This window comes from Dreissena polymorpha, chromosome 3 (assembly GCF_020536995.1).
Source record: "Dreissena polymorpha isolate Duluth1 chromosome 3, UMN_Dpol_1.0, whole genome shotgun sequence".
Lineage (NCBI taxonomy): Eukaryota > Metazoa > Mollusca > Bivalvia > Myida > Dreissenidae > Dreissena > Dreissena polymorpha.
In genome coordinates, this window is record NC_068357.1 from 97732703 (window position 1) to 97751130 (window position 18428).

General features: G+C 33.7%; 1 protein-coding gene and 1 long non-coding RNA gene across 7 annotated transcripts; one reads left to right on the forward strand and one right to left on the reverse strand.

Annotated features, from left to right (window-relative positions):
- Positions 1-893: 893 nt before the first annotated feature.
- On the reverse strand, positions 894-18211 carry LOC127875451 (uncharacterized). Of its 2 annotated transcripts, none has more exons than XM_052420512.1 (2): positions 17975-18211; positions 894-3485 (listed from the first exon to the last, which is right to left on the reverse strand). In XM_052420512.1, the coding sequence occupies exons 1-2, from the start codon at positions 18177-18179 to the stop codon at positions 2878-2880; spliced, it is 813 nt and encodes a 270-aa protein (XP_052276472.1). In that variant the 5' UTR covers positions 18180-18211; the 3' UTR covers positions 894-2877. The 2 variants fall into 2 exon arrangements, with proteins under 2 accessions (XP_052276472.1, XP_052276471.1); XM_052420511.1 differs by lacking the exon at positions 17975-18211 and adding an exon at positions 3839-4096.
- Positions 5012-11526, forward strand: LOC127875453 (uncharacterized). Of its 5 annotated transcripts, none has more exons than XR_008047428.1 (8): positions 5013-5417; positions 6947-7044; positions 7300-7463; positions 7620-7818; positions 8255-8337; positions 8550-8570; positions 8760-8842; positions 9897-11526. It is a non-coding gene; the product is annotated as an uncharacterized LOC127875453 (long non-coding RNA). The 5 variants fall into 5 exon arrangements; XR_008047427.1 differs by having other exon boundaries at positions 5014-5417; positions 6944-7044; XR_008047430.1 differs by lacking the exon at positions 7300-7463 and having other exon boundaries at positions 5012-5417; positions 6944-7044.
- Positions 18212-18428: the final 217 nt, after the last annotated feature.

An 18428-nucleotide genomic window follows, 5' to 3' on the forward strand; every position in this document is an offset into this window, starting at 1 on the left:
CGGTTTTTAAAGCGGCACCGTTTGAAAAATAATAAATTACTTGCTAACTAGGCTATAGATTTAATTTCATCTAGCCAATTAGAATATATATGGTGGTTACAAGGTAGAAATCAGTCTTTTTTTGCGCTTTACAACTTAAAAAATAATCGCGTTTTTCGACATGGACGTACACATGTATATGTAAAGAAATCCTACTTTCGGTTTTAAAAGCCGTTTGAATGATAAATTACTTGCTAACAAGGCTATAGATTTACTGACAATTTTGCACACTTTCAAATTGCATCTATATGTATTGATTAACGTGTATTTTATTTCAAGATGTGTGGCTTTAAATACATATCGATCGACCAATCAGCGATCGATAAATCGTGCGCGCCGGTTGCTAACGACATGTCCGCCATTTTCTAGACAAGCCGAATGCCTAGTTCTTATTTATTCAACGAGTTTCGTTTATTTTGTTCGAAAAATAGGAAATGAAATATAAAGAAATGGTGTAAATAAGGTTTATGTACATGTAAATAGATATAGATAAACTGATTAGTATTTAATGCAGAAAAAAATCAATTTTGAATATTACAAGATGAAGTTTTGTTACATGCACTACAAATCTGTAAACCAATTCAGATCTCTACTGTTGCATTGTTAAGAAATCCAATATATAATCTTCTTCATGTTGGCATGTGAGGTCTCATGTTTAGGTCTTCATGTGTGTACATAAAGAAGTATATATTTTGGATGTAGCCTACATGCCACCATATATTTTTCTGTGCTAAAAATATACAAATTGTCATTATTATTTGCATAATTATGATGACGTGGTGTTGAAAGTGCAAAATATTTTGTTGCATGTATTTGCCAGGAAATAGTCATAATAAAACTAACAACACTTTACATATTTGCATCTTTTTATTTTCTTTTAATGTAAAACACTCTAGTTTGAAATGAATTGGTTTCCTGTTTAGTTACACCTCTGAAAGCAAAGATTTAAAGGATGTTTATTGAAGTCACTTGGTCGGTCACTCTTCACAGGATTTGTTTGTGGTAATCTACTTTCACATCCCTCAGGCGATAAAGATAAAATTTAAAACATGTCATCAAAATATTATTAGATCAATATTGTAGTTGTCCGAAGACTAGCTGCCAGGAAATTGTGAATTGTACAAACTCTTAAGGTTAAATTACCCGTTTCAGACTAGTCGGTCATAGACATTTAACATCCCCTTTATACTCCTTGTAAATAGCATTAGTTTTTGACACCATACAGTATTGCTGCAGCAAAATATAATTTTGCATTATTTCGCCCAGTTTTATTGTACCGGCCAATGTACCAGTACATATATGTATGTAGCACACACAATGGGAGTTGCGTTAATTGTTGTTGTAAATATTCTTTCCTTGTCCGGTGCTTATGAATAGTTGGACTATACAATGAAATATACTTTCCTTGTCAGGTGCTTATGAATAATTGGACTATACAATGAGATAAGTCAATAAAAATGGCTTTGCACTTTTAATAAGTCGAATTAAATTCCTCACTTTCTTAGTGAAAACTTTCCTCTTGTTTTTTTTTAAAGATGATTCTTCAACATTTTAAAGCATTATAATCAAGTGAAAAACTGTTTTGACAACTTACGCCATTCTTATACTCTGTTGCAAAATTTGAAGTCACATCACAATTAATGTAGTATGAAATTTTAATTTTTGGTGAATTTTGAATCAACAAATCAAATTATTTATATTCAATATAAAAAGTGAAAATATCTATGTGTACACGCATAAAACCAGAACAGCCTGTGAGTAACTGGCATTCTGTTCAGGTTTTATGCTGTTTGCTGCTCATCAGTATCTAAGGTATGGAGATGAAGCCTAAAAACTTGAATTTATTTAATTAAATATAGCTTTCTAAGGGACTACAAACATGTAAAAATAGGTATCTAAGTGGTGAAAGGTTACAAGTCAAATTCGACCCTATACCACAGTGGTAATTTAAGACGCCACATTGAACGTGAAATCAGTGAACACTAACAAACAACGATGTTTGTTTGCCCCCGGGCTATATCTGTCTTAGTAGTACAATAACAGGTAGCTTTCCATGCGTACAATTAGAAAAAGAAATCTACAAAGATGAACTGCTCCTTTAAATACACAACATGTTGGTTATCATCTTTCTCTTAAAGTAAAAAAATAAAGAATTCTGAAAAAATAAATGTAACAGCTGTAAGGGAACTTAAGAAAGTAGTGTGATATTGTTTGTATTTGTAATATGGCTTACTGAGCTCACCGAAAAAAAAAGTTTTTACCTAAATAAGTCGTAATTGTACGTCGTGCGTTCACCTCCTGTCCTCGGTTTAAGCCAAACAGGTGTGGTAGGATCTACAGCGGTTAACAGATTTTATGAAAAACCGTCATATCGATCATATGTAAGAAGTCATCGCAGTGTTGTTACCAAAAAAGACAACATTGTGTAATTACAAGAATGGCATTTAATCAGCATACGACGAATTGCTGTACGTGTAAAGCTTGGTAGAACATGCATATAATATATAAAAACATATTAACGACTGATTGAGCAAAAGGTTTATTACCACGTTATTTATACTAAAAATTTGAAAATTTGTTCAATCAGTTTAAAAATCACAGTCAACTTAGCTTATTTGATCGCTCAGGTAAAATATATATAATTGATTATTACATTACATACGAATATGAAGCATTTTGTTTCGTTCATAGTAATACACTCTAATTAACGTTTGTTACTGTTCCAACGCACAAACAATGCCAGATAATTGTTTCTAAAATGTTTTTAAGTCAGAATCACGTACTGGCACTATTTCGATGATAAACAAATATTTATAATGTTTTGACATCATGATTGCCCTAAATTTTGGAACAAACAACGCATGCAAGTGCAGATGCGCTGTTGTAAGGAGGACATTTTAATGTTCCACACGTCGGGAATACAAATTGGAACAGAGCGCCATCAGTATCTGCTGGATTACTTCCTTGGGCTGACTCGGCATCCTTGTCAACACACACGTATTGCTTGTTGGTAGCATGAATGTCGCGCTCAGCCATCAGAAAACCTTGGTACTCGAGTTTCCATCCACTGTAACAGGTTTTCCTTGCTGGAATCATAATGGTTGTTGTAGCGTTTGTAAAACAAACAGCGCAGGGTACTTCATGGTCAGCCAATGAAGATAAAGCTGTTGCTCCGTGAGTCTGATATTCGGACCCGTATATGTTGCTTGTATAGTCGGCTCTTGTGACAACAGTCTCCAGTTCAGGATCAGCAGGTAGACACTGATATTCTGCTCCCCCTCCGCTGATAGAATAATGAGTGCCCGCAGCAATACCATTGTAAACGAGACTGTTGTTCGAATGAGGACACGAAGGTCTACCCCATCGAATAAACGTTGCTCCAGTTTTGGACATCGACAATTTAGAATCAAGTCTTGCTTCGATTTCTTTCAAAGTACCAATGGCGCCTGTAAAGATGAATATTACATTCGGCAAATTGTATGGAATGCGAACATAATAACGATCTAGCATGATTTATTGGTAAATATATGTCAGTATCGAGTTGGGGTAAGAAATGACCAGATACTAGTAAAACCTGCATAGCTTATATTGAAAATAGCACCCCGGCCATTGCAAGCCTTTGGAAACAAATCGTTTCACTCACTGGCTATCATACCAAAATGTTCTTCGTGTTGGTAATATAATATTTTTGTTGCTACTGCGCGTTTTTGTTTTTCACTTTATAATCATTTATGAAACTATTGCAAAATTCAAATGCATTAAGTAAGAGAAAACATAATAAAACATGTGCCGAACTCACCTTGAATTGTTCGGTTCTGTCTGATCACAAGTCCTTCAACATCATCAATACGTTTTAATGCCTGCTCCATTTTAAATTCATTTCTAACCATCTTTTCCAATAATTTCTCCTCGTAGTTGAAAGAGGAACACGCGGGCTCTGTTGTTTCAGACACGTCTGACCAACAAAGTACAATGAACATCAACGATATAAACGCCATTTTCATAAATATGCCGTACTGAAACACGTTTGCCTGTGTATGAATGCCTTCTGTTCGAGTTTACTTGATGGCTTTATTTATATATACGCTAAAACGAGTAAGTAAGAGTACCGTCAGTCAATAGATCGCTTACCTGATGGGACTTTACAAGAGTCAAGTTGATTACGAGTACATGAACTTTATAAAGTTCAATTTTAACCTGTGACCTACACTTTCACACTATAAGAAACAGTTGGGAACGTATGTTGTAATAAGAGCATATTTTCATTGTTCAGTATATTGCTTGATGATTGAGATGATGACAGTGGAATTAATCTGAAATCCACTTTACGACAAATAAAACTCGGTGTTTTTTTATATTTTCTTGCATATCGACGGTTTGGTTTTAATAAATCAACTCGCACGAAGGACTTAGCTAGTTGGTCAGCTTACTAACATGTCTATAAACGATTTTCAATATCAGCTAGTGATTCCAGCAGTTATTTTAAATTGGCAATGTGACTATTACTGAAAACCTACCAAGATTTCTGGCAAACATTTTCAAGAGAGCACAATCCCCGTACATTTCTTTTGTCATTGTTCAGCCTTCAGAGGTTTTAAACACTAGAGCAATTTGTGTTGTTATAATTTGTTCATTTAATGTTTAGTTATTTTCTGAAGATACATCGCCAACTTGATAATTAAATATATTGTACAGATGGGCCATTTTTCTTTGTGTACTATTAACTTAAAAAAAATCCCTTATCGTGTTAATAGATTTACGATACTTAAAACACCGGTAAACTAATATTACGTAACGTTTTGGAATTCATTTTGTCATTGTTTGTCTGCAAATGTACATATTATTGTAATCGTTTTAGGCATGCGTGTGGTTTCTGATTAATTATGTGTGTGTGTGTGTGTGTGTGTGTGTGAGAGGGTGTGTGTGTGTGTGTGTGTATGTGTGTGTGTTTGTGTGTGTGTGTGTGTGTGTGTGTGTGTGTGTGTGTGTGTGTGTGTGTGTGTGTGTGTGTGTGTGTGTGTGTGAGTTTGTAAAACCTACCAACCGGGGAAAATCGTATGAATACACACCAACAAACCGGGGAACACCTACCAACCGGGGAATTCCCCGGTTGGTTTTAGGCGAAAATCTCTAATCTACGTGTATGAAATACCAAACTGTCAATTTAAATTAGAAATCCAACGCCTTCCCCGATTAGCGGGTTTGTGGCATGCACAAAATATACACAAATATTGACCAAATTACAATCGAGTGTGTATCCAGGCTTATAACAGTTCCCCGGTTGCGCTGTTTAAAAATCATACACTCGGTATTTATATCATTTAGTGAAAGTAAGTTGGAAAAATGGAGTTTCGAGCGAACAAACGCATTAAACTAAGGTAAGCTTTTTAATTATGTTTACAACTTTCAATTGCTATTAAAAAGCGTTTTTATGTAAACTTTAAAGTAATACTGGAAGACGAATTCTAAAGATCGATTTATATTAATATCATTTGATTACAAAGCTTGTTTTACGGTACATATTTCACGAATATATTTTTTAAATAAACGTAAAACAATGTAGAGCTCTAGACAGTTTTTCGTTATATATATATAACGAAAACTGCCTAGAGCTCTACAGTGTTTTACGTTATATATATATATATAGTGGAGCTATCCTACTCACCCCGGCGTCGGCGTTAGCGTGAGCGTGAGCGTTGGAATGTTAAAGTTTGCGTACCACCTCAAATATTGTCTATGTCCCTTGACATATTGCTTTTATATTTAGCATACTTCTTTACCAACATGACCCCAATCTATAAACAAGAGCAGACAACTGTAACAAGCATTTTGTAAGAATTATGGCCCCTTTTCCCACTTAAAATATGCATATTATTGATAAATCTTTGTTAAAGTTTACGTACCACCGCAATTACTTTCTATGTCCCTTGACATATTGCTTTTATATTTTGCATACTTCTTTACCAACATAACCCCAATCGATAAACAAGAGCAGACAACTGTAACAAGCATTTTGTAAGAATCATGGCCCCTTTTCCACTTAGAATATGCATATTATTGATAAATCTTTATTAAAGTTGCGTACCACCTCAAATATTTTCTTTGTCCCTTGACATAAGGTTTCATATTTTGCATACTTCTTTACCAACATGACCCCAATCTATAAACAAGAGCAGACAACTGTAAAAAGCATTTTGTAAGAATTATGGCCCCTTTTTTCACTTAGAATATGCATACTATTGGTTATTCTATGTTAAAGTTTGCGTACCACCTTAAATATTTTCTTTGTCCCTTGACATATTGCATTCATATTTTGCATACTTCTTTACCAACATGACCCCAATCTATAAACAAGAGCAGACTACTGTAAACAACATTTTGTAAGAATTATGGCCCCTTTTTTCACTTAGAATATGCATATTATTAATAATTCTTTGTTAAAGTTTGCTTACCACCTCAAATATTTTAATTGTCCCTTGACATGCTGCTTTCATATTTTGCATACTTCTTGACCAACATGACCCCAACTTGAAATACAATCTTATTAGTTTGTTTTATATCTTTACAAATGTTCAATACATATGTTTTGTGGAAACCTGAACTCAGAATCGTCTATAATTAACCATTTCTTTAAAACATAAGCGATCAATATGTTTGGCTTAAACTTATTTATTACGACATAGTAACATATTCACAAGTAACATGGCATTGACATAGGATCCATATGTTTCAATTATGGTCCTCTTCCAGTTAGAATATGACTATAGTACCTTGACCTTATTGAATATGAACAATTTCCCCATGGTGGCTTACTTTATACTGTCAAGCACTTGAATAGTCGAGCGCGCTGTTTTCTGACAGCTCTTGTTGTTTTTCTCATCGACATTTCCATTTTAACATTTAGTAGCCAAAAGGGTCCAAGTCCCCTTGATCTCGCAAGAACGTACTGTCAGAATTACGTTGATCCACCAGGTTTTGAAGTAAAAACCGTCAATGATGTCATAGGTACAAATATTTTTGTATATGGTTATGTTTAAACACGTTTAGAAATAATAAAAGAACATCGTAGCCCCTTTCCATTAAAAAGAAGAAAACAAACATGGACTATTGGGTTACTTAATACTGGGCAGAAGTATGGAAGTAGCATAAAGATTTATTGATTATTTATGAATAAAACACTATTGGCGCCTATATCTAGCCTTCAATTATTTGACCAAAGTGATTATTAATATAAAATGTCTACAAATATAAATATTTCAGGCGAAGGAGTCTTTGCCACTTAGCCTTTTAAAAAAGGAGACTTTCTTCTCGAATACAAAGGGGATCTGATAACACGAGTAAAACATGCAATTAGAAAAGGAGTATGAACAGGAGGGTCAAGGCAGCTTCATTTACTTTTTTAAATACAGAGACAAATCTTGCTGGTAACTACAAATTAGCTTTACTTTGCACATCAAACGTTTAAATCACGCCATTAGAAGAAGAATAATCTTTAGTTTTTTCACCATAATAATTAAATTTGGCATGCGCGTTATTTTAGTTTAAAGCACCAGAAGTGTTTATTTAAATGTCTTATTCAGCATTGACGCTACCAACGATATATTCCACGAGGGTCGAATGATAAATGATGCCGAAAATGGAGACGCAAAACAAAATTGTGTAATGAAAATAGTTGAAGTCAACCAAACTCCCCATCTATGCACTTTCGCCGACAGAGACATTGCAATTGGCGAGGAACTCCGATATGATTATGGAGTACCAACACTTCCATGGAGAAAGGTACATTCTATTGTTAAGACGTCATCTGTGATGAATTTATCACTGATATTTATCACATTTTAAATTAGCTTTAAATGTCTTTTGAATTATTATTTTTATAAATATAGCCAATCAGTTTCATGATTGCATTCATGTTCATTCATGAGTTATTCTTTTTAAATACAGATATTCAAATATCTTTTTGCCGTGAATTAAAATGTTTAATCATTGAACGTCGTCAAGCTCTACTTTAATGCGGTCTGTCTGATAATGTGTATTTGTTATTTGAATTGTCAGAAATGCACGGAGCAAAAAAATGGGTATGTTTCACAGTGATTTGTTATTACTACACATGCATTGATACAAATGCGTTGTACTTAATGGTTTCATAACTAACGAACTTTCTAACACTGACTAGATTATGTGTAATACCAATTTTTATTGTTGTTTTGAATAGGCAACACAATGACTACTAGATCTACGGACAGCCAGGAACCAGGACAAACAACATCAATACACACGGAAGAAGTCAATGAGACGGTTTGTAATATTTCGCAAGGTCGAAGCTACTAAGGCGTATTTTCTGGTTGGTTTTGTCTTCAGTGAAATGGGCGTAATTTTACCTTACTAAGGCGTATTTTCTCGTTAAATACCTTTCAGCCGTGAATTAAAATGGTTTATCATTGAACGTCGTCAAGCTCTACTTGAAATGCGTTCTGTCTGATAATGTGTATTTTTTTTTGCATTTTCAGAAATGTACGGAACAAAAAAGGGTATGTTTCACAGTGATTTTGTTATTACTACACATTCTTAAAATCATATTATGAACATCATGAAATTATTGTAATTGTTGTACAAAGAATTAATGCCAATGTGTTGTACTAAATGGTTTCATGAATAACGAACATTTTAACCCTGAGTAAATTATGTGTTATACCATTTTTTATTGTTGTTTTGAATAGGCAACACAATGACTACTAGATCTACGGACAGCCAGGAACCAGGACAAACAACCCCCGTGCACACGGAAGAAGTCGATGAGACGGTTTGTAATATTTCACTATGTCGAAGCTACTAAGGGGTATTTTCTGGTTTGGTTTAGTCTTCAGTGAAATGGGCGTAATTTTGCCTTAAATTATATTGTGCCAATATTTATTCCGGGTGATGCTAATTAGTATTTGGGCTTAACATAACACGTACGTCGATGATCATTATATTAACATGTTATAGCACACGTTATGCGAATTTTAAAAGAATAAAATATTGTTTACCAGTTGTAGTGACTATGAACTACTTGTCTTTCAAAATCTTCATATACACAAAGAATTTAGAATTTACACTTGTCAATGAAACTGGTGAGCATGTGTATTAACCACTGTAGTCTATAAACATCGACTTCATCATAATCACAAAAACGTTAATCATCGCTTATCCAAGAAGTGTAATATCATTAATTTTAATTTTCAGTATAAGACTTATACGCTGCCAATTACTGTGTATGAAACTCTGAGACATTAGGAAATTTAACTTGCGTGTTACATATGGACATTGGTTGATATTTTATCTTAACAACAAAAAAACAATAGCGTCTACTCGATATTTTACTATACGATACATTCTGACATGGGTAAGAAAAGATAGTTCATTTTATACCCACCACCGCACAATACATACATGATTTACCGTGAACCACAGTCCGTTCACCAGTTCTTTTTTCTTCCAACACATTTGTCCAGAGAAGTACAATACCTTTCATTAAACCGTGCATACATTTTGTCTTATTAGTATCTGTAAAAAATATTCATTGTATACTTTTTCGAAATTTGATAACATGTTTGGAACAACCTGGTATATGTAATGACATGCTACGTCGGTGTATTCAGCCAATTTTTAAAAAAGTAATTGTTTGATTCATTAGGCAAAATAATGTTTCCAAATTTGTCGTGTGACATCTATGTCATTATCAGGTGCCGTAAGTACCTGGACGCTTTTGTCGTAATTTTGCTATGAAAAATTGTACTGAAGTATATATATTTAATATGAATATCTTACAAATGGCAGTTAGCGACGTCATATTGTGTTTTATTATCCATGTACAGAAAAGAGTACTTCAAATACCAGGAGAACATAACAAGCAGCCAACAATCAATGGAGTGAAAACGAAAAAGGAGCTGTTCACAGACACTTTGATCGTTTTTTGATAATGGGTAAATTACCAGAGAAAAAAGAAATACTTGCATGAATTGAAAGTGAGAATGACCTTCGCAACAGAAGTTGGAAAAATGTCAAAGACTTTTGCAGAAATTTTATTGAAACAAAAAAGCGACGGGGACTTTTAACTTAAAAAAATATTACACATATAATGCACGTTTAGGAGAATACGTTAAAGGATGAAGTTGCCACATTTTTTTGTGTTTTCTTGTTCTATATACTCTTTTCGAAAACGATATATGTGTGCTTATTGTATTTGAATGTTTTATTAATACGGTTCTGCCAAAAACGATATTTGTTCATAATCTTATCGCCGAACAAATTAGGATTGGTATATAGTTCGGCCAATGAGTGTTTCTTTGTACTTTCTATTACGAGTTTCTACGAGTTACTCACTATACAAGTTATTTTTTACCCTAAATTTGTTGAATATGAATGAATATAGCAAACATGATAACAAATCAATCTAGAAGGCTAAACGTTCAGAGAAGGCACACAAAAAATTCAGTCGGATAAAATTTACATTTTAAATAAAATAAAAAAACTACTGCTAAACTACTGCTATAATATGAAGAATACAAATGAATATTTTGTCAATTTTACAAAATTTGTTTTGAATGACAGGTGTCTGACTTGTAGTTGAGTACTTAATAGTTATTTTAAAGTAAACATTTACCAAAATGTAACTTATTGCGTAAATATCGCACTAGAATTGATTAAATAGTTGTTAAATATTACAATAATTTCCTACACAGATTTTTGTGCATTTGTTTTGCGTGTAGATATTCACATTAGCTATCAATTCACATATTTGCTTTGTGTATATAATTGGTATGTTTATATATATTTTCATATCAAAATTGCTTGATCTACAAAAATTCGCGAGGAGTTATGCATTTTTTCCCATGTTTTTATTGAAGTTTATAATTCAACGACGATGAAAATTACTAAGATGCCAGATTTAGTTATGTTTTTTTTCTCATTTATGGTTAAAGATCAATTAACATACCCATTTCCCAGACTAAGATATTGTTAAAACAATTTATCGCGTTTGCGACTGACCTCTTTTATGCATTCTAACACAAGCTATTTACTTGTTTTTTCGAATACTCTTCATATACACACACTTAGATTACCTAGAACACAACATATTTGAAACATATATTTATATGTGATGTGTAAATGCAGGCACAAAGCTAATAATTAATAATGTTTATACACTTTGCGATATGATGCTATACTGTCGGTTGTTTTAAGTGATTAGTCATTATGTTAACCATGTTATCTGCCATCTGAAATGTAATTAAGTGTTTTGACATGTATGCGAAATTGATCTTGTTCGATTTGGTTCTGTATATTCAGAATTGAGTCACACTGTTATAATTTTCCTGTTGGTACATATTATTTTTAAGTTGGCACCAACAAGGGTTTAACAATTGATCCACATGTGCACTCCCAGTAAGTATATATACTATAATGTAAGTGATTCAAAATAATATTAAACTACGTGTTTGATAAGTGTTTGCTTTGGTTCATATTTAATTATTAGTGTTTTTATATAATGATAATGCTGTCAAAGTCAGCGGTGATTATACGTGTATAACAACATTAATTATTACTTTTATATTGTTTTCAACAAATAACATATGGATGACACATCGGCATAATTTTTCAGTGCTTAAAATACACTCTTTCTATTATATTTTATGCAAAAATTAGGTACATAAGTTGGTTAACATTAAGGTAGTTTGAAAAAAATACGTGAATTCAAATCTTAAAAAAGGTGTTTGGTTTGCAAGGGAAAACAAAGCGATTGCCAGTGACTATTTTCCTTAAAATATAATCTGTTATTTCGACAGGTAGAATTAAATGTAAGTTCATTATTAACGTTAACCCGTTTTTGGCATTCTCTACTCAAACAAGTGCATACATACTGTATTTTTTAATACAGCACATGTGTAATGGTATCACAGTTGTAGAATTGGAATACATATATTATAACAATAACTACTGATCATTATTCAGATTGACCTACCGCCGTAGACTAAGTTACTGTCGCGTCAAAATGCATTGTTATCAAGTCGTTTTGCTAGTTTACTTAACTATTTAGTTTCTCAGGCCTCGCCACATTCGTTGTGAAACGTTCATGATTGTTTAAAGTTACAGATTTTATTATTTTTAAAAATGCAATAAATGTATTTAAAACAATTTAAGTGAAGTGGAAGTTGCCATGCGTGTGAATGAATTTTCTGATGTTTACCTGTTTCAGGGGATTAATTTAATTTAAATGCATGAGTTATTTTATAATCTCAGAGTAAGGACAAAGAAAATTTACACTACTCAATCTATATGCATATGGGCAGTTCTACTTTTAGGATAAAAAACTTCATAGTAGGTGAAAATCGTGAATGCTTTTTTCTGATGGAAAAAAGGAATTAAACAAATAAGCCGCCTCCCCTCTCCTTCATTCGGTTTGACAAATAGCGTGGCCTGAAAAAAATAACATTATTTTTTAGTTTTAAGAACGAATTGTATTCATTTGTTGATTAATTGCACCATGATTGTTATGGTATAATGCAGCACTTGCATGCTTGTAGTCGGCTTATAGCTAATGAAGTCATTAATGTATTGTTTGATTTGCGTTTTGTCTCTTATTCTTATTTTGATGTGAATAATATTTGAGTCAATCAAATAAGGCATTTTTGTATAACTTATATAAGGTCATATGATAAACATATTTAATTTAAATATTGTTTCATACATATTCTTTTCAATTTTTGTACTAACTTAAATATTATCCATGAACGTGCACGCCATTGTCCTATTAACAACGGTACCAAGATTACACACAATTACCCCTGTTGGTAAACGCAAATTCCCCGTTGGACATTATTGAAGCTCCACGGTGATAGCGCGCTTAAGTTCCTCTCTTGGTTAACACAATTCCCCTGTTGGCACACATTAAAGTTCAACGGTTGGTACGCACATAGCACCCCTGCTGGTATACACCGTTCCCCAGTTGGAACACATTGAAGTGCCACAGTTGGAACGCACTAAGTTCCCCTGTTGGTACACATTGAAGTTCCACAGTTGGTACGCACTTAGTACCCCTGTTGGTATACACCGTTCCCCAGTTGGCACACATCGCAGTTCCTCATTTGGTACGCACATAATTCCCCGGTGTGCATGTAAAATTTTCTTTGATTTATTACCCTATTTATCATAATTTTTATGTCAAAATCGTATTTTAGGTTCGAAACTTGTATGTTCTTTATCACTTTAAGCTTTCTAGAATATGTGGAAATGGTGGTCCCCGGTTGGTAGGTTTAGAACACATTTCCCCGGTTGGAAGGTTTTACAAGTATGTGTGTGTGTGTGTGTGTGTGGGTGTGTGTGTGTGGGTGGGTGTGTGTGTGTGTGTGTGTGTGTGTGTGTGTGTGTGTATGTGTGTGTGTGTGTGTGTGTGTGTGTGTGTGTGTGTGTGTGTGTGTGTGTGTGTGTGTGTGTGTGTGTGTGTGTGTGTGTGTGTGTGTGTGTGTGTGTGTGTGTGTGTGTGTGTGTGTGTGTGTGTGTGTGTGTGTGTGTGTGTGTGTGTGTGTGTGTGTGTGTGTGTGTGAGGGTGTGTGTGAGGGTGTGTGTGTGCGTGCGTGCGTGCGTGCGTGCGTGCGTGTGTGTGTGTGTGTGTGTGTGTGTGTGTGTGTGAGTATTTCGAAGTTTTTGAGGTCCTTAAAGGCTAAAGGCTAAATTATTTGGGGCCCCGTAATTTGTCAAAGCACTCTTATCTATTTAACTTACTAGACTCAAGAAAGTCGGGACGAGAAAAGCCGAATTAAATTACGTACATTACTGTGGATTGAGTGAAGTGTGCCGTTTTAATCAACTACACTTTATATTTAAGTTGAAAAAGGCGGTGAAATAGCAAATGTATATTTGAAAAAAAAATGAAGTTTCATCTTCAGAATTAAAATCTACATATTGAAATACTGTTTTCAAATAGCGTAGTTTTGATACATTTTAGATAGATGAAAACAGTCCCAGATTAGTAAACCACATTTGAAAGTATGAATGAGGAAGAAAATTTCACAATTACACGTTTTCAACAAAGGAGTATCATAAAACTCTTTTAAAAAAACAAACGATGGTTGTTTGATGACTATTTGCTACAATCGCATGAGAAAATAATTCTTATTATTTTACAAATATGGAGATAGCTTTCCAAACTAGCTTTCAAAGTAAGGTCACGTGCTATGCAGACAAACTCATTCAAAGTGTGTTATATGTTGGTACTTTACATGTTTAAAATATATTACAAATGATCTATATGATGGTTCTTCATATTATCTGTTAACCGCTGTAGATCCTACCACACCTCTTTGGCGTTGACCGAGTACAGAAGGTGAACGCACAACGTACAATTACGACTGATTTAGGAAAATACGACTTTTTTCGGTACGCTCAGTAAGCCATATTACAAAAACAAAACAAAATCACACTACTTCCTTAAGTACAACTTACTCGCTTTGGGTTTGATTGGTTTTCCATGTTTAGAATTGACAACCGCAACTACAAAAGACAGGACAAAAATGCATTCAAATTCAACGGTTATGAATGAAAAGACCGGAACATTATCTTGATATAAAACACCAAATAAAACGTTTACAGATGAACACATCGAATAAGATTTTACAATTAATCATACATGTACATATAAAGTAAACAATAGTAAACAAAGAGTATCTACTTACGATAAAGCATACTTCACGACTTGTCTGCATGTTTTGGTATAACAATGCAATCTTTGTATGTCATTAACGTCTCCGTAAATTGCAAATTACATTCTACTTAGGATGACTTACAAATAAGGCCAAATAACTCAAATTTTTCATCACAAAATGTATTTTTAAAATGTGAACATTGTAAGCCTGACGGCAAGTCGCCAACTACTGTGCGGGTTCGGCAAGTGTATAATTTGAATAATAGGCATTTGAAAAAAACTGTTGTACAAAAAGATAAATAAAAGTGTAAATATACAAGTATATTCTAGGCCGAGTTTGCTGTTCATCTAGAACGAGGTTTGAATAAACTTCAGATAAAACAAATGTCAACACGAAAGCTTGAAGCCTTATCCTTATTTGATATAAAACACGTACTTTTTCACTACACAGTCTTTAAATTAGTGTGAACATGTTGAACATATTGTATTAATTGTTTTTGTGTCATGTTAAACTTACTTTATTTACTTCACTTACGTTTTTTACATTATTTTGTTACGATCGTTCTAATCTCCCCTTACTAATCTTTACTTTTGTTCTTATACACCCAAAACGTCAGATAAAAAATTATTTAATTCAAACAAGATCTCCAGTTCTGAACAGATGGTGTAACTCATAATGCACAAATCGGCATCTTCGCGTTTGAAAGTCTCAAATTTCGATAAAAGTCTCATCACAGCGCCTTTGTTGCTACTTTTTATCGATCGTAATTTCGTAGTCATTTCAGTTCTTCACGTCACTCAAAGTTCGTGTTAGAGAAACGGACGCCAGTTTAAAAACGTTGAGTAAACGCAATTCAGTTATACTACAATGTTTTAATGTGGCGTCAGTAAAGCAACATACAACAAAACGCACGTCACCCAACCGCGACGACCATAGTATAGCTCTAATACATTATTATTTTCATACGAAATTTAATATGGATCAACGGATCAATTGTTACATCCATAATTATATTTGCGTAGGTTGGTTAAATTAAATGATGCCAATATCATATTCATGTTCATATTAAAATATGCTTTAATATTCGTCTTTCATTGCTGTATATATATATAATAGTCGTGCAACAAAAAATAATGCATAAAGAGAATAAATCGACTATTATTTATTTTACAAAACTATGCAACAGTGGATTTATATCAAAGAATACAAGTGTACAATACGCGGTTGTTAGTCAGGCAATAAACATTTAACACATATATATAATATTCCGTACTTAGTAGATTCAGTTGTATTCAATCAAAATGCCAACAAAGCGTTGTACGCTTAATAAATATATATAAATAATATATATATATATATATATATATTTTAATAATAAGCAATCTAAACAGTGCTTTGTATTGTTCAAATTGCGGATTCCTGTAAGTCTTTACTATGTAAAGTCAGTAAATTATGTTATTTAGAAAATTCTTCAAACAGCCTTCTTATAATTTAAAATTGAAATTCATAAATATTAGCCATATTTGTTTGCAAATTACCGTAAAGTACATATGATATCCAAACAAATATATTTCTCAAAAATACCTTTGTATAAAAGGTGTTCGTGTTAAGTGATTACATTATAAAACTACTTTCTTAACAAACATACTGGCGTTTGTTAGCATACAATTTGAATTAATATGAATATTACACTTTCAAATAGTCTTGCTGTTATTTAAAAAAGAGAAAATTGTATAAGTATGGCATTTTTTCAGCATAAAAGGGATAGTCTGTACGTGTAAAGCGTGGTAAAACATAAATATAAGATGTAAACAAACTTCTAACTGACCGCAGGAGGAACAGGCTTTTTAACAGTACCAACTAGAGTATTTAGTTTAAAAAATTGTAATTTCACAGTTTAAAGACACTTTAAACTTATATTATTTGTGCACTAATGTTGAACATATTTCGTTGGCAATTACATAGTATATTTATATAAGGCATTTTGTTCGGATCATAGTCATTTGCTCTCGTTTCCTACTGTTCCAACACACCCACACGGCAAGATAATTGTTTCTAAAATGTACAGGTACATAAGAAAGAATCTCATTCTTTTATTCATTATATATTTCTATGATAAACGAACATCTTATCATTTTGCAAATCATATGCGTCCTACAGTTTTGACAAACAACGCATGCAAGTGCAGATGCGCTGTTGTAAGGAAGACATTTAAGTGTTCCACACGTCGGGAAAACAAAGTGGAACAGAGCGCCATCAGTATTTACTTCACTACTTCCTTGGGCTCCCTCTGCGTCCTTGTCAGCACATGCATATTGCTTGTTGTTAGGATGGGAGTCGCGCCCGATCATCAGAAAGCCCCGATACTCAAGTTTCCATCCATTGTAACACGTTTTCTTTGCTGGAATCATAATGGTTGTTGAAGCATTCGTGAAACAAACAGCACATGGCACTTCGTGGTCTGCCAATGAAGACAAGGCTGGTGCTCCGTGTGTTTGGTACTCAGACCCGACTATGTTGTTAATATAGGCAGCTCTTGTGACTACAGTTTCCAGTTCAAGATTGGCAGGTAGACACTGAAAATCTGCGGCCCTTCCGTGGCTAGAATATGTTGTGCCCGCCGCGAATCCATGGTAAACGAGACTGTTCTTCGAAAAATGACAAGATGAACGACCCCATCGAATATATGTTGCTCCAGTTGAGGACATCGACAGTTTGGAATCAAGCCTTGCTTCCATTTCTTTTAAAGTACCAATTAAAGCGCCTGTAAAATAAGAGCATTACATCGGGAAAAGTATATTGGTTACGAACATTATAACGCTCTAGCAAGCTGTATTGGTAAATGTATGTCAGTATCGAGATGGGGTAAGGAACGACAAGATACTAGTACAAAAATGATTATCTAATAAGGAAAACTACAACCAGAGCCAGATAGTCGAACGTGCGTACAACAACAGCATTTCAAAGTTCTCCGTTATACTTTTTATTATTCGGAACGTAAACCATGTTCGTTGCAAGCCTTTGGAAACGAATCGTTGTACTGGCTAACATACCAACATGTTATTCGTGTTGGTATCTTTTTTTTAATTCTGACAAACATTATTCATTTTATCATTTTATATATACTATGTTTGTTGCTGCTGCGTGTTTTTGCTTTTCACTTTATTACCATTTATGTCACTGATGCAAATTCGATAAAACAGTAAGAGGAAACATATTAAAACAAGTTATCAAATATGTGCCGAACTCACCTTGAATTGTTCGGTTCTGTCTGAGCATTAGGCCTTCAACATCATCAATACGTTTTAATGCCTGCTCCATTTTGAATTCATTTCTAACCATCTTTTCCAATAATTTCTCCTCGTAGTTGAAAGAGGAACACGCGGACTCCGTTGTTTCAGACACATCGGACAAACAAAGTACAATGAACATCAACGATATAAACGCCATTTTCATGAATACGCCGTACTGAAACACGTTTGCCTGTGTACGAATGCCTTTTGTTCGAGTTTACTTGATGGCTCTATTTATATATACGCTTAGAACGAGTAAGTATGAGTGCTGTCAGTCAATAGATCGCTTACCTGATGAGACTTTACAAGTGTCAAGTTGATTACGTATACATGTACTTTATTTAGTTATCACCAGTATTTTTCAATTTGCACCTTTGACATACACTTGGGAACGTTTGTTGTAATAATAGCA

Excerpts from the sequence above, each read along its gene's own strand:
- LOC127875451 (XM_052420512.1), bottom strand. The coding sequence starts at position 18,179 with ATGAAAATGGCGTTTATATCGTTGATGTTCATTGTACTTTGTTTGTCC. Across the intron at positions 3,486-17,974 it reads ACAGAACCGAACAATTCAAG|GCGCCATTGGTACTTTGAAA; the intron begins GTGAGTTCGGCA and ends TCATCTTTACAG.